This window comes from Danio rerio, chromosome 18 (assembly GCF_049306965.1).
Source record: "Danio rerio strain Tuebingen ecotype United States chromosome 18, GRCz12tu, whole genome shotgun sequence".
Taxonomy (NCBI): domain Eukaryota; kingdom Metazoa; phylum Chordata; class Actinopteri; order Cypriniformes; family Danionidae; genus Danio; species Danio rerio.
This window is the reverse complement of record NC_133193.1, coordinates 47,357,501-47,375,617: the sequence shown is the minus strand read 5'-3', so window position 1 is coordinate 47,375,617 and position 18,117 is coordinate 47,357,501. Positions and strand designations below refer to the sequence as shown.

General features: G+C 34.1%; 1 protein-coding gene across 8 annotated transcripts in view; it reads left to right on the top strand.

The window, feature by feature from the left end:
- Positions 1-18,117, top strand: part of aplp2 (amyloid beta (A4) precursor-like protein 2) — a 165,027-nt gene that overhangs the window by 112,504 nt on the left and 34,406 nt on the right. For 4 of the 8 annotated variants that reach the window (XM_021467713.3, XM_021467712.3, XM_005159251.6 and 1 more), the window contains 6 exon segments: positions 172-339; positions 5,879-6,012; positions 9,925-9,999; positions 10,083-10,241; positions 12,816-12,944; positions 17,321-17,420. In XM_021467713.3, coding sequence (XP_021323388.1) covers positions 172-339; positions 5,879-6,012; positions 9,925-9,999; positions 10,083-10,241; positions 12,816-12,944; positions 17,321-17,420 — 765 coding nt within the window. 8 annotated transcript variants of the gene reach the window in all.

Here is an 18,117-nt window from a genome sequence, read left to right as displayed (position 1 = left end):
TCCGGTTATGCAGACTTTCATATTTTTTGTAACAAAGATCTTCAAGTTTAATATCTATGGAGAAAGTGTTTACAAAAACTTCTGCACCCAGAGTGTCTGTTGCGCTATATATTAGAAGGTATTGGTGCCCCGTGTGGCTGGAGGCTCTAACTGCGCCTCCTCCTGTGTTAGCTGTGTGTTCTCTGGAGGCGGAGACCGGCCCCTGCCGCGCCTCTATGCCTCGCTGGCACTTCGACATGCAGCAGAGGAAGTGTGTGCGCTTCATCTACGGAGGCTGCGCCGGCAACCGCAACAATTTCGACTCAGAGGAGTACTGCATGGTCGTGTGCAAGCGCCTGAGTAAGTCACACTCGCTACTGAAGACTCCGCCCCTTCTGCTCCGCCTTCCTCTGCTCCGTCCTTTTTTGCTCCGCCTTCCTCTGCTCTGCCCTCTTATGCTCTGCCTCCTTCTGCTCTGTCACAGTGCTAACTCTGTTCCAGCCTATATTTGACATTTATAACAACCTTGCTTTTAAAGCTGTATTAAGTGCAACCTTGGGTGAAACTTTTGTGATTTGTAATGCAGTTTTTTTTCTTTACAGCCATACAATAAACTTGATTTAATAATTGTTTGAGGACAATTATTTTAATTTATTTCAAATAACTGATTCTCTTAATTAATAACAATACTAATAATACTTATTATTTTATTGCTATTATTACATATTTAACTCGTATTTAATTATTAATTGTTGTATAATTACATGTAAATTAGAATAAATATTTAATAGCAATAGTAATAATAATAATAATAATAATAAAGATAACGGCTTCTACTACTATTATTAATTATTAATAATATTATTTATTTTATTTATAATAATAATAATAATAGTAGTAGTAGTAGTAATAATAATAATAATAATAATAATAATAATAATAATAATAATAATTATTATTATTATTATTATTATTATTATTATTATTATTATTAAATTTACTTCAAATAACTGATTCACTTGGTTAATAACTCCTAAAAAATTAATTCTAATAATAATTGTTATTTTATTTTTATTATTACATGTATTTCATCTTTAACTCATATTTAATGACTTAAAATAGATAAATAATTGCAAGTTAGAGTAAATGTATGATAATAATAATCATAACTGCTACTACTACTATTTTTTATTATTAGTATTATTTAATTTGCTTCAAATAACTGATTTACTAGATTAATAACAATACTAATAATTGATTTTTTATTAATATCATTACAAGTATTTCATATTTACCTCATATTTAATTACTTAATCATTTATAAATAATTCTATGTAATTTAGAATAAATGTTTAATAATAATAATACTGATAAAGATTAGGGCGACTACTGCTATTTATTATTATTATTATTATTTAAACTTCAAATAACTGATTCATTTGATTAATATCAAAACTAAAAATATTTGCTATTTTTATTACTATTATTGCTTCCATTTCATATTTAACATATTTAATTACTATATAATAATTAAATAATGACATGTAATTTAAATTTTTTTTATTTGATTAATAATAGCAATAATAAAGCTAACTGGACTAGATCACTAGACTAAATTAATAATAATAATAATAATAATAATAATAATAATAATAATAAATAATGTTTATTTAGTTATTATTATTATTATTATTATTATTATTACTTATTAATACTACTAGTATTATTATTCATATGGTAATAATACTCATTATTATTATTATTATTATTATTATTATTTATTTTATTACTAAAGCAAGAAGTCTATTACATGTATTTCATATTTAACTCGTACATAATTACTTGATAAATAATAATTTGATGTAAATTAAATAAATGTTCATTAATAATAATGATGATAATAGTTAATTGCTACTACCAACTATTATTAAATAATAACATTTATTATTATTATTATAATTACAAGTTAATTAATTATTATAATTAACTAATAATTAACTTAATTACTTATTAAATTAAGAGTTATTTTTATTAATATTATTTAAAGCGAAAATATTATTACATGCATTCGTAAATAATTACATGTAAATAAAAATAAATGTTCTTTCATAATAACAATTAAAACAATAATAATAAAGATAACTGCTACTACTAGCAGTGTTATTGTTGTTATTCTTAATTTATTTTATGATAATAATAATTATTATTAGTAGTAGTAGGTGTATGTTATATATTATTATTATTATTAATATTATTATTTATTTATTAGTATTAATGCTTTTATTGTTGTTGTTATTATTATTATTGATTATTACTTATTATTATTATTATTTTAATTATTCTTATTGATTATTACGTCGTCTTTTTCTTCTTCTTATTATTAGTATTTTTATATATTATTATTATTTAAGGCAAGAAGTCACCCGAGGTTGTGTTGATATTACTTGCAAAGCGCTCCATTTTATTTCTCTACTCTTCTAATGTTTAGTGTTTTTTGTTCTAATACTCCAGTCATCCCATGTTTTTGTGGCATTTGGGAATCATAGGATTAATATGATGTTTCTTGTCACATTAACCTTCATGATTCGAGGTTTCTCCTCCGCTTTTATCAGCGTAGGCTGTTTGTTCTTATGAAAATGCCCTTTGTGCACAGCCTCGTGGGTAATCAAGTCGCTCTTGTCATCCATACACTAAAGAAAGCTGATTTTTAAGCTCACGTCTTGATCATAGCGTGCAGAGATGCGCATATCTCCTAAGATAAATGCTAAGAAGAGCAGTTCTGTCAGAAGAGAGCTATCCAGAGGACGGGATGAAAGGAATTGGGAATGAAGGACTGTCTGATACTCTCAGAATCATGGGAATTACAAAGCCATCTCCAGAGTCGCGGCTCTCTGTGGAAAAAGTTATTCTCCGCTTGGGTCTGATCTTGTTTTTGTCAGCTGCTCCGCCTCTGCTGATCTGTCTGTCTATCTGTCTGTGTGTGTGTTTCTGTATGTTTTTAAAATGTGTCTCTATAGCTCTGTTTCAAATGCCACTGAGCACACTTAATGTCTGCTTGCTTTTTTAGATAAAGTGCCCTTGAAATGTGCCTCATAAACTGCATTGCTAGTAACACAAAATACATCAGGGGTGTCCAAACTTAGTCCTGGAGGGCCGGTGTCCTGCAGATTTGAGCTCCAACTTGCCTCAACACACCTTCATGGATGTTTCTAGTTAGAGCTTGATTAGCTAGCCCAGGTGTGTCTGATTGGGGTTGGAACTAAACTTTGCAGGACACCGGCCCTCCAGGACCGAGCTTGGACATGCCTGAGATGCATAATAATTTTACTTTTCTCTTTACAAGTAACGTAGTGCATTACTTTTAAAAATGAAGTAATATTATTTAACCCTTGTGTATTGTTCAAATTGATTACCCTTTCGTTATGTTCGGGGCGGTTTTTGCCCCATTGAATTCCATTATAACTGTGTTTTTTGATTGCAAAGTCATGACCAAATAATCATGTGTTATTGATTGTTGATGTTTTTCCTTGTTGAGAGGAGATCAGACTTTTTATTTTACTGTTGATCATCAATTGGCAGCATTATCCCTTAAGATTTGATTCATAAACAGCAGTGTATAGTGTCTGTGTGTGCATAAATACACTTACTATGTTCTAAGAGCTGAGCTGCTTTTTTATTCTCTCAAATATATCAAGGTAAGTGCGCAAAAGGTCTCTCCACACACGCGCATATACACACACACACACACACACACACACACACACACACACACACACACACACACACACACACACACACACACACACACACTATGGCCCATCCCCAATTCTATTCCTTCACCTTGGCTCTTGAAAGATTTTACTCCTAAGTAAAAGGACAGCTCTACAACACCATACACGCGTCATAGAATGTCATTGCGAGCGCTTACTTTATATGAGATCCACAATGGGGTATATGCCAAAGCATGCTAATAGGACTTTTTATTTGCCAGTAACCTCGGTTAAGCGCTTCCGGCGAACTGAATGCCAATGCAAAAAACGGCCCGTTTAAGGTCTGTTTACTTTAAAAATCTGAGATTTCCACTAGCTAAGTGATATCCAATATAAAGTGAGTCTCAGATTGTACAATAAACACTGCATTAAATTACAAATTCCCCCGCCGTGTCTTTATAATATGAGCATTTATTTTACCCCAGTATATTCAATGGAGCTTTTGCACTAGCCTGCCGATTCTGATAAACGCGTTCGAGTAAACGGCTTTTTGTCTCGTTTTACGCTTGAGCAACTAAATGAATGCCAAAGTTTATTTTACTGAATGTATTTTAATGACATTACAACATCGATGCTGTAAAAGCAACTGTATAAAATGGAAAAAAAGTTCACAATAACAGGTCACCGAAAGTTTATCAGTATGGGAGAAACACTAGCTCGGCATATACCCTTTAGCGACTGTTGTAGCTATTCCAGTTGCATTATTTTTTTAGCATTTATCTTAAAGGAAATGACAAAGGGAATGATATGATGTTGTCATAACGATATAATGTGGCAATAAGCTCGCAATTGTGCTGTGCATTTACACCGTGACCATATTCATCTATGTAAACACACGAAAACAACATTAACATAATAGCAGACACTTTAAAAAGCTCTTTCTCAGCCACTAGACTGTTCTGACAGGGGATTCGAGTGTCATCAGTTGTCAGATGTGAAAGTATGTTGTGGGACTACTATACAGGAGTTATTATTATGCATTACAGATCATTATACATACATTTTTAAAAAAACATGACGGTAAAACTCGAACACGGTTAAGAATATATTAAAACATATGCTTGTTTGTTGTAATAATGACAAACGAATTTATGCATCTCCAGATTCCGTGTGCAGACATGCTGCTATTATAGATGGTGTATTCTGGGAACTTGTTAATACCTCCTGCTTTCGAGTGTGGTCCTGAAAAATCTTTGTTTGAAGGGGTATCGAGCCCTTCCCACTACCTCTACGCCTTCAAGCTAAAGGGGTTTGGGACACCCCTATGCCTTCACATGAATGCACAAAATGAGGGGTAGAGGTAAGGGTAAAGGCTAAGGAGTAGAATTGGCAATGGGCTTATATTAAGTCCAGAAGCTAAGCTGTTTTAGCACTGCAACTGATGATCAACTGTAAGAAAAAATAATAATAATGTATTTTGACCTCTCTCCCCAACAGGGAAAACCAGCAACAATCAAGAACGCATGATTAAATGGTGTCATAGATTTGCAATCTAAAAATCTCTATACAATATAAGTCAATTGGGCAAAATCAGCCCCGAACATAATGAAAGGGTAATCAATCTGCCCAGAGTGTTTACATTTTTGAAAAATTTCTAAGCATTTTCCCAAAATGTGTGTCAAAATAAGATTTTTTTTATCAAAAAATTATTCGATTTGCTGAAACAGAGAAAGTTGTGGCTAAATTAAGTACTGTTGGTAATGAAAGCATCCCCAACGGTATAGAAGGGTTAAAATGAATTTTTAAATGTAACGCAAGTTACTTTTTATTTGAATTAGTTTGCTTCTAATAAAAAAAAAAAAATTGCTGAATTAAAATTAATATTGAATCACGATGATAGAATGCAATCAAAGAACACATCAAAGAAAAGTGATTTTACTAATAAGACAAAATGTATAAAAGTAGCAAGCACATTGCTTTAAGCTTTCATTAATCTGTATAAACGGCTTGTGTAACTCTGGGGTCAGGTAATTCTCAGAAGATTACATTATACTGAATTATCATTTTTTATGTTATTTGTTTTAAAACGTAACGAAAGAGTTGTCAGTTTGAGCAGTACAGTGCAGCCTGGCTCATATTTGAATCCAAGTTTCAGTGTTTATCATCACTCTCTTTCTGTTTTCCCTCAGCCGTCCCGCCGACCCCTCAGCCCACAGATGATGTGGATGTGTACTTCGAGACCCCAGCAGATGATAAAGAGCACAGCCGCTTCCAGAAAGCCAAGGAGCAACTCGAGATCAGACACCGCAACCGTATGGAGAGGGTGAGTGCAGTGTCACTTTAATTTTTCGGATATTCTGCATGCAACGTCAAAATTGTTATCCCCCTATGAATATATATCTTTTATATTTCCCAAATTATGTTAAACAGAAATTGGGGGAAAATATACGGGTGGGAGGGGGGTATTAATTATGACTTCAGCTGTATATGGTTATTATTCGTTCTCTATATTAAAACACAAACCAAATATACAGGTTAGTTTTTGCTGTAGTTGTAATTTTTTTAAAACTGAAGAATGAGAGCTTTTGGCCTTTAGTGAAACATGTTGGAGACTCTGTCCTGGTTTGGAGCTGCATTTCTTTCAGTGGCAATATAGTAAACAATAATGATCTTAAACACACGACTATTGCAGTGAAATCATCTGGTGAAACACTCATGAAATGGCCTGCCCAGAATCCAGACCTGAATATTATAGAGACAGTATGGAATCACATGAATTTATTTGACACATTTATTATTTAAATGATCTTTTTGGTGAACATTTGTACAGTTAAAACTACTGGGTAAATGTTAAAGCAGTAAAATCAAGTAAATGGGTAATGATTTGAGTAATGCATACAGTAAATCAAATATTTTATTTCCTGTTTCTTTTTCTATTGATTTTCTAATACAGCATGTATATTTTCATACCATTTAAACATACTTTAGTATCCACATTTAAACTCATTTAGCAATTATTTATGAATATAAAATAAAATACATTTATTTAGTTTATTTGCTTATCAAAATTCAACAAAACTGAACTGTTCAGGAGATAGATGTGGTTTTTATATGCTCATGTCTGTGTGAACGGAGGGTGACCATTCTCCCCAATGATAAACATTTCGGTTGAGCTCCTTGAGTGTCATCATTTACAGCTTGGGATGGTAATTCGCCTTTCTTCTCACATTTGCATTGACTTGTATGAAATTTATTCATGAAATATACACTACCTGACAAAAGTTTTGTCGTCGATTCGAAATAATAACTTGACTTCTAGCTGATCATTTGGAAAAGTGGCAAAAGGTCGATTTTTCAGATGAACAAATACTGCAGAAAACCTATTAGAACTCGCACGGACCCAAGATTCTCATTAAAATCAGTCGAGTTTGGTAAAGGAAAAATCATGGTTTGGGGTTACATTCAGTGTGGGGGCGTGCGAGAGATCTGCAGAGTGGATGTCAACATCAACAGCCTAAGGTGTCAAGACATTTGTGCTGCCCATTGCATTACAAACCAGAGGAGAGGGCAAATTCTTCAGCAGGATAGCGCTCCTCATACTTCAGCCTCCACATCAAAGTCCCTGAAAGCAAAGAAGGTTAAGGTGCTCCAGGATTGGCCAGCCCAGTCACCAGACATAAAGATTATTGAGCATGTCTGGGGTAAGATGGAGGAGGCATTGAAGAAGAATCCAAAGAATCTTGATGAACTCTGGGAGTCCTGCAAGAACGCTTTCATTGCCATTCCAGATGACTTTATTAAGTGATTTGAGTCATTGCAGAAATGTATGGATGCAGTCCTCCAAGCTCATGATGGGGTCAGACACAATATCATTACTTTTCCACTGCAGCATGACTTTATATTCTATACTGGACATTATTCTGTTAAGTGACAAGACTTTTGTCTAAGTAAAGTCAGACCTTACTGTCCTAATTAAATAATTAAAAATCAAGGCATGATCATATTTAATTTTGGAAAAATAAGCGTAATCTAGAGACCTTTGCCTTTCATAAAAGCCACTTCTGATACCAAATGATCAACTAGAAGTCAAGTTATTATTTGTTGTTCCTAAAACTTGGATAGCCGACAGGACTTTTGTCAGGTAGTGTACTTAATTCATCATTTGCTGTGAACTAGTGATGTGACGTAGTGCGCCGAGGCTTCGAAGCATGTATCAAAAAACGATACATCTCGCAGTGAAGCAGTGTACCGAAGCTTGATTGGTTTTGCCATAATCACGTGATCAGTGACGTCAGAAGCTTCCCACTGCTTCCAATTTTGATTAAAAGGTTTAAACACCCTCATGGGTTAGTAAAGTGTATAGCGAGAGATTAGGCGTCAATTACATACATTTCTATTGTTTCAAAGCACTAAACCGGTTTCACACACCAGTAATTTAACTAAAATAGAATAATAATTTATAGTAAAAAGGTTTTGAACCATTCTAAAGTGTATTAGCATATTTTTTATCTTACCTATAAAGAAAACCACTACATATCGTAGTATAGTGTTTAACGGAGGCCAGCATGGCGAGTGCAGCCTGAAAGCATCTCTCTCATAGCCTCCTCCGTAGAGCGTTCACCTCCCATGCAGGAGTCCCGAGTGAGTGGGTGAAGGACCAGTTGAAATACGATTAATGTAAATACTTTTGAATACCTTGGACTAGTCATCGGTGGTGTAATGTAACGTACCTTATTTGTATAAGCTACAGTAATTGAGTAATTTGTTTATATTACTGTTGTTGTAAATTATTGATGAATTTTACTTGTCAATTCATAAATTGTGTGTTGTATTTGCAACTGTTGTTGTATTACTACATGAATGAGTTGGTCAGTTGTGAACATTTGACATTATTGCAACAGTGCTTTCCCACACTTTAACCAGAAGAGGTCCTCATCGAGCTCTGATTTAGAAAGCTTCGAGTAACAAAACCTTTTCAGATACAATTAAGTCAAGCGCTTCGCTGGTTCAGAAAACTTCATTTCACCATTACTACTGAGAACTCAATATAAAAGTGTCCTTATTGCCACCTGTTGGTTCGGCGTGCACTTAACATGCATCAGTTTATTTTTGCATTTTCATGTGGACAGAGAATTGTTAAAAAACTAAATAATATCAGGATAGTTTTGATGATAAATGATATCAGGATAGTTGTATCACCATGGCATATTTAACGTCGATTAATACCAGAAAAATAACTTTTAATTCATCGTCCCCTTAATAAAGAGCCAGATCAGTTTCAAAAATAATACATTTACGAAATATAATACATCCACAACACAATTCACATTTACAAAATTCCCTTTGTAAGTCTAAAACACAATTCTTAAATACACAAATAGTTCATCAATTCAAAACGCAATCCATAATGTACACGAATTCAATTAGTACGTTTAAAACACGATTAAAAAATACACAAATCCATTTTGTAAATACAAAACGCAATTCAGAAATACACAAATCTGATTCATAATTTTAAAACACGATTCATAAACACTTAAATCCAATTTTAAATTCAAAACAATTCGTAAATACACAAATCCAATTCTTAAATTCAAAACGCAATTCAAAATTACACAAATCTGATTTGTAAGTTCAAAACAAAACTCATAAACGCACAAATCCAATTCGTAAATTCAAAACACAAATTATAAACACACAAATTCAATTCGTAAGTTTCAAACACGATTTTAAAATACACAAATCCAAATCGTAAATTCAAAACACGATTCATAGATACACAAATCCAATTCATTTGACGAAATTATTGATGAATTTTACTTGTCAATTCATAAATTGTGTGTTGTATTTGCAACTGTTGTTGTATTACTACATGGATGAGTTGGTCAGTTGTGAACATTTGACATTATTCTAACACAGTGCTTTCCCACACTTTAACCAGAAGAGGTCCTCATCGAGCTCTGATTTAGAAAGCTTCGAGTAACAAACCTTTTTCCGATACAGTTAAGTCAAGCGCTTCGCTGGTTCAGAAAACTTCATTTCAGCATTACTACTGTGAACTTAGTATAAAAGTGTCCTTATCGCCACCTGTTGGTTCGGCGTGCACTTATTATGCACAGTTTATTTTTGCATTTTCACATTGACAGAGATTTAAAAAACGAATTCAGGGAGAACTCCCTTTAAAAAAACACCCGTGCACATGTGGACATGACCTTATATGTGTTTCTCTCTCCAGGTGAGGAAGGAATGGGAGGAGGCCGAGAGCCAGGCCAGAAACCTACCCAAAGCTGAGAGACAGACATTGATCCAGGTAAACATCCTCATCCACGCCAGAGGACATCTCGTTCAGGAAGTATCTGTTTATTTATGGGGGTTTTATTATTGTCTCTGCAGCACTTCCAGGCCATGGTGGAGTCTCTGGAGGAGGAGGCAGCCAGTGAGAAGCAGCAGCTGGTGGAGACTCATCTCGCCCGGGTGGAGGCCATGCTGAACGACCGCCGCCGCCTCGCCCTGGAGAACTACCTGGCCGCTCTGCAGGCTGACCCACCACGAGTAAGATCACACTCAGTGACATAATGCCAGCCTAGTTACAGCTGAGATTATAAAGTTATTTTTGGTAGTGAATTAGGGTCATTAAGGGGCTGTTTACATCTGGTCAGTATGAAAATGTATTTGAGGTCAGTTTAAATCTGCTATAAATTTGCTCTGCAATGTTATTAATATGTTACAGCAGCAAAGTTGTTTGATTATTACGCTAGAATGAAAGTATAGTTCCTAGGTATATCCACCTAGAAAATAGCAACTTTTCTTTTTCTCTAATTCTTAGTACACAATGTAACTACAGAAGAGTCGAGCTTTAAATAGAAAAAGGTCAAATTTATTTAAAATATTTTTTAAGTAAGATGCTAATGGTCTAATTGGATTCAATTATCTATGCTAAGCTAAGCTAAGCTAAAAGTACTCCTGCCGGACCCAAAGATTGGCTAAATGGATTTAATAATGGCATGACTTAACTGTTTATCTCTAGGGGAGTTGTCAAATGAACCTATTTACAAAAAATTGGAGTGTTCCTTTAAATCAGGGGTGTCAAACCCAGTTGCTGGAGGGCCATAGCCTTTAATTTAGTTGCAATCCTGCTTCAACACACTTACCTGTAGGTTTCAAACACGACTGATAGACTCATTTACTTTGATCAGGTGTGTTTAGTTAGGGTTGGAACTAAACTGTGCAGAGCCTAGACCCTCCAGGAGCTGAGTTTGACATGTTTGATTTAAATGCATATATGGTCTAAACTAGCCTATAAATAACCTTAAGGCTAATATATTCATAATAAATGCCACAAAGAGTTTTTTAAAAGGGTTTAAAATATTTTTCATGAAATATTATTGTATTTTCATAAAATGTGTCATAAAATTGTCCCCAAATGACATAAAACCTGAACTCAATTAACTTTTTTTCTTAAGAATTCTTAAGAGACTTCTTGACTTTGACACACAGTCACAAAGTGTCTGCAGCTATCCTGTTTTTATAATTGTTTATTGCATGACTTACTGTAGCTTTTTCAATGTATTGTGTGTATATATATATATATATATATATATATATATATATATATATATATATATATATATATATATATATATATACATATATATATATATATATATATTTAAATACATGTATTCTAAAAGGAAAATATTAATACAAGATTATACTTAGCCACTTTTGTCTTGATATCAGGATAGTTGGATCACCATGGCATATATAACGTCAATTAATAACAGAAAAATAACTTAATTCATCGTCCTCTTAATATAGAGCCAGATCAGTCTCAAAAATAATACATTTACAAAATATAATACATCCACAACACAATTTACATTTACAAAATTCACTTTGTAAGTTTAAAAAATACACAAATCTATTTTGTAAATTCAAAACACGATATACTCAAATGCAACTTGTATATTCAAAACACTATTCGTAAATACACAAATCCAATTTGTAAATTCAAAACGCAATTCAGAAATACACAAATCCAATTCGTCAATTCAAAACACTATTCGTAAATACACATCCAATTCATAAGTTCAAAACACAATTCATAAACGCACAAATTCAATTCGTCAATTCAAAATATAATTCGTAAATACACATCCAATTCGTAAATTCAAAACGCAATTCAAAAATACACTAATCTCTTTCATAAATTCAAAACACGATTTATAAAACATGATTCATAAACTCACAAATCCAATTGTAAATTCAAAACAAGATTCATATATATACAAATTCAATTCGTAAGTTCCAAACACAATTTAAAAATACACAAATTCAATTCATTTAGTGAAATTATTTATGATTTTTACTTGTCAATTCACAAATTGTGTGATGTATTTACAAATTCAGCTTTAAATTCACAATTTAGATTTTGTAAATGTAAGTTTTAGATTTCTGAGACTGATCTGGCTCTATATCCAAATGCATTTAACAGATTTGTCATGTCATGCACTATCTTTTGAAATCCAGTCATAGTTGCTTGCAAGAGACACATTACCTAGTAATGCCTGTTAATACCAGGTGTAGGTGGCATTGCATTTATACTGACCACATGTGATCCATTCACTCGAGATGGATGTTAAAATCTGGATTAAGTGCTCCATATTGACACTATATAAATGAGTGTGGATCATGTGCGCTCATGTGAGAAATGCACACTCTGAGCAGAAGTTCAGCAGATAAGCGCTTGCTTGAAGGATTGTTCTCATTTCATAATTACCACATTACACTTCCATTCCTTAAGTCTCAGATGGGCGATGGTGGTGTTTCCCCTCTGCGACTTGGCGGATTACCTGTCCTCCATTACCCGGCTGAAACCTTATAACAGGAGGGGGGCGGCTTCAGTTACTTTAGATATTAATATGAATCAGGCACCTATGTAAAGTTTAATCCTCTGAGATGACTTGCGCGAAGGGATCCAGAGTCAGCATCGCTACTAATCCTTCTCTATGCAGCAGATCTTTGGGCTCTTTGATTTACGGATCAGCCAGCTCATAAGATGACCACCTGACCTGATATTTTCTCTGCTTTATTGTCATTTCATCTGCTCTCTTTCTGTCTCTGCAGCCTCATCGTATCCTGCAGGCCCTGAAGAGATACGTGCGTGCAGAGAATAAGGATCGTCAGCACACTATCCGCCACTACCAGCACGTCCTGGCTGTGGACCCAGAGAAGGCTGCCCAGATGAAGTCCCAAGTCAGTATCTGCTTCCCTTTCGTAATAAATCACATACTTCCGTCCTTTCTCACAGAGTTTTAGAGCATTTGTATTTAAGGGTGTCACGATCCTCCAAATCCTCGATTCGACTACATTTTCGATTCTAAAGGTTCGATTCGATTTTCGATTATGAATAATTAATTAATTAATGACCAATTAATTATTTGTAGCCTACCTTTTAAACTAACTGACCTGCATGGTCTTTGTTTTACCCATAAACAAATCATACAGTAAATGAATAAAGGCAAGAAACACACATAATTACCACCTGTCAATCACTTTTTCTGCGGGACTCGTGAATAGGCAGTGATCTGTGTCGTTATAATGGCGTCGGTAAAAAAGACGCACAACCAACAGGAACCAGCTAACAGTATCTGAGGTGTTCGCTAAAATGACTAAGTACAAGTGAGTGAAAGATTGAAGCAGTCCTCTGACTGCCTGGACCTGCTGTCTCGAGCGCATGGCTGCATATGCGTCTGTGTCTGTGTGGTCATGTGATGTGCATTTTCAGAGGTAGTGAGGAAGGAGGGCTGCTCAGAAATGCTACACGCCACTGTGGATGTCAAATCGTTGTCGTTTTAAAATGCTATTTAAAAACAAAGACAGTGTAAACAGGGCCTGAGTGTGAACTTTTCGCGAGCAGATTTGCAACGGGGGCGGGCGGAGGATCGCGATGCCGGTGTTGTCTATCGGACGAACCGTACGTAATACGTACATAGCAGAGCTTGCAAAACTGTGTTTTTTTTTGTCGACAACGAGAACGTTGTCAACATAACTCACTGGAAATCCAAAATGCTTACACACCGGCGACTTCATTGAAAGAGGAGACGGTTTAAGTTCTGTCGACGGGTCTCCTGCTTCTGCAGCACCCAGTTAGACCATGTGCCGTAGTGCAGAGTTTATTTTTTCATCCTTAAAATAGCAAAAATTATCGTAAAGTTGCTCATTTATCAGTATTATCTTTTTTAAAGAATTATTTTCAATTTTTATTTAATTTTTCATTTATTAGTATTAATTTATTATTTTTTCTTTCAGAGGATATGTTTGTTTAATTCATTTATTTAATTTATTTTATTTTTAGAGGATAGTGGAAAAATAAGAAAAATAAGACAATCTGTAATTTTTCCTATGTTTTATTGTATACTTTGATGTATTGTCTTGTTAAAAAAAAATTAAAAATTCGGACATGCCCATAATGCTTTTGTGCCATGCACTTTTCGCCTAGATCGCTAAAATAGAGCCCATTATATTTAGAAAAAAAGTCTTTCCATTAAACACAAATTTGGGATAAAAATTGTTCAGGTGGGCTAATAATTCTTACTTCAAATGTATATAATTATTTTTCGTTCTCTATATTAGAATACAAACCAAAAATACAGGTACGGACTCTGTCCTGCTTTGCAGCTGCATTTCCTCTAATGGCAATATTGTTTGAATTGTGAATACTGAAAAGTAAACTATAAAGATCCTGAACACACAGCTATTTCAGATGAAACTCTGACAGTCATGAAATGGCCTGCCCAGAATCCAGACCTAAACATTATAGAGGCTGTATGGAATCATATGAATCTAAAACGAAAGATTCAATAGCCTAAATCTAAGTAAGAACTCTGGGAAGTGCTGAATGAGGCTAAATATTACAGGAGGGGTTATATAAAAAATTCATGGTTTATTAAGGCGGTTATTGTTGCCAAGGGAAATCACATTATACACCAACTTTTACATAAAGAAGTAGTTTTGTTCTAAATATTGTGTTCTTTTTTAAAATTGTGTAAATATTTCCCCTATATTTTGGTTTGTGGCGGCATACATACTCCGCGTTTAATGAATTTTAGGCCACCAATTCTGGAGGTGGCCTAAGACTTTCACACTGGATTCTTTTATTTCAATGTCATGTGAAAGAGTATCATTGTACAGCTCTTGTGTAACATCACACTTTGTGATTTGATTGGATTTTAGTGGCATGACCCTGTCCTTATTTTTGATTTTTGCCATGGGAGCCGGGACGTGGCAAAGCCCCAGAGGTGTGCTTAGAACAGAGAATCATGGGAAACCAAATCTACATTTGCAACCATTTCTGTTTACGCACTGATGGCAGTTCCTGTTTACTTCAGAGTTAATTAGAGGCAAACTTCCTGGTTTCGAGTTGTGGGGCTATAGATTCAAGAGTTTTTTTTTAGGATCATTTTACAAGCAGGTTTCATCAGTTGATCAACTAACAATGAGAAATGTGTTTGTTAGTGTATATAATGATTCTGTTAATGTTAATTTATAAATATGATTCATTTATATATGAATATTGTTCATTGCTAGTTCTTGTGAGCTCAGGCCTTACTTTTAATAATAATAGATACATCATTTGAGTTTAGTTTTGTATCATTATATGGTATCGTTGATATTTAACACCTTAAACCATTTTTAATTGATTTTCCCAATTTTAACTTGCACAACAAAAATACATAAATGAATTGAAATAAAATACAAGGAAATAAAGTGAAAAAAATGAAATAAAATACAATTCAAAAAAATAAAATACAATGAACTAAAATAAAAAGAAATGAAAAATAAAATAAAATGAAAAATAAAATAAAATGAAATAAAATACTATGAAATTAAATTAAATACAGTTAAATAAAAGTAAATTAATTTAAGTAGTCATATAAAATAAATTAAATAAAATTAATTACAGCCAGATAAAATAAAATAAAATTAAATAGTAAAATAAAATAAAATAAAAAACAATGAAAATAAAATTTAATTAAAAATTCAAATAAAATTTAATTAAATACAGTAAAATAAAATTTTATTTGCACAGCGCGCAAGAGCCAATCGCAGCCGTTTTTGTTGAGGGTATGAACAATCAAAGGGGTGTAAGAGAACTTGGTAGGCAAGGATAAGAAAGCGAGCTGGATATTTATATTTGTTTATAGTAATTGCTATAAATGCTTGAGTTGTTTAAAGGTACAGTTTATATATCTGACTGTTTGTATTAAATGACAAAATTGCATTGCAAATAGTAAATAAATATATTCATACATTATAATACAAGAATTCTGCTGTGAAGAAAATATAAAACTGTGTATGGAAAGCACCATGATGCACCGAGATATGGAATTGAACCGAATCGATGGCATACGATGGCTTCGCTGAGGCCTTCTTCCAGCCTCCACCACGGCGACTGAAATTCTGCACAAGACTTTTGGCCAGCGGAGAAATTAAAATGGTCGTGCCCAACTGAGTCTGGTTCAGGATTGGTAGAGCTACGCATCGATGAATTTGCTCTTCAGTGTTTGAACTCTCAGTAATGGTTAAATCACACTGAACTGAGCTAAACTGAACTGAACTTAAACACTAAAAAACTGAACTACACTGTTCCAGTTACTATGACCATTTATGTGAAGCTGCTTTGACACAATCTACATTGTAAAAGCACTATACAAATAAAGCTGAATTAAATTGAATTGAATACTAATCGTAACCGAACCGTGAGACCAGTATAGGTTCACAGCTCTAACAGAAGATACAGAAGTTCAAAATGCTCAGAAAATACCTCACATATTGTGCAGGGAGGAACAAGACACATACTTATTGCAAAACACATCATAGTTTCTTAGCTACTATCCATTTACCTGTATGGTTGGGACATGTTTAAGAATATTTATGATGGAAGTAATATTTTATTTTATTGTTTAACTTGCATTTTTTTATAACTAATATTTTTGAAACTTGACATCCCATTGAACGGTATGATTTTTAGGTTCACAAATGTTATGGTAAGTTTTTTTGTTTTAATCATCAGCTATTGTAGGTTTTCTAAAAGTCTCTAGCCTCTGGGCTGTGCTTTATATAACCCTCCGTTTGTAAAAACTGCAGTCCAATCTGTTTTGGTTCTCTCGATTAACTTTGAGTCCAGGTATGACTGGCAGTCCAACATAAACCGTGTTACTTCCTAAACCAACAGTGCGACGGCTAAATACAGTGTGCAGGAACTTTCTGAGGTCCAGACGGACGCCTGGAGGGTCTATGAGGACATTTTAGAGCTTTTTTTCGCCCTCAGATTTGCATAGGCCCGTCATTGCCATCTGTTGCTGGTTTTTGAGCATTGCACACACATTTGATGACAACAAAAGGAACAGGCGTGGTTGCTCAAACACATTTTTACAAGCCACAGTCAGCTTCATCTCCTCGCCATTATGCATTCAGATTACCGCAAAGCTTTAGTGCTATTGTGATTTACGGTAATCCATCCACCGCTTACATGCCCTTTAACACAATCACAGACCTGTTCTGTCTTGCAGGATGAAGCCACCTTGTGCAAGTGCTCTGTATTAACAGCATGCGTTTGGGTTTATTAGGTGATGACGCATCTGAGGGTGATCGAGGAGAGGATGAACCAGAGCCTGTCTCTGCTCTACAAGGTGCCGTATGTTGCAGAGGAGATCCAGGATGAGATTGGTAAGGGTGCAGGACTGGAAAAAGAATGATGGTTAAAGTTAATGGAGTTTGTAAAGTTGATAAGTTAATGAGGCATTTACAGGGTGATTGTACAGTGTTACTCTTACCGTTCAAGACAGAATTATATATTTTTTCCCCCAATTTCTGTTTAACGGAAATATTTTTTTTCAACATTTCTAAACATAATAGTTTAATAACTGCTTATTAACAGATTTTTTTAAACATCCATAGTATTTCTTTTTCTTTTTTGATCTCAACGGTTACCGATTTCTAGGTTTCTTCTAAATATCTTCAACAAAATCTACAGTGTATCCATAAAGTATTCGTAGCGCTTCACTTTTTATTCCAAAATGGATTAAATACATTTATTCCCTCAAAATTCTACACATAAAACCCTCAAAATAAAAAAAGTGAAACAAGATTTTTTGATTTGTTGCAAATTTATTAAAAATAAAATATTCACAGCCTTTGCTCAATACTTTTTTGATGCACCTTTGGCAGCAATTACAACCTCAAGTCTTTTTGAATATGATGCCACAAGCTTAGCACACCTGTCTTTGGAAATTTTTGCCCATTCCTCTTTGCAGTACCTCCCAAGCTCTATCAGGTTGGATGGGAAGCAACGGTGTACAGTCATTTTCAGATCTCTCCAGAGATGTTCAATAGGATTTAGGTCTGGGCTCTGGCTGGGCCACTC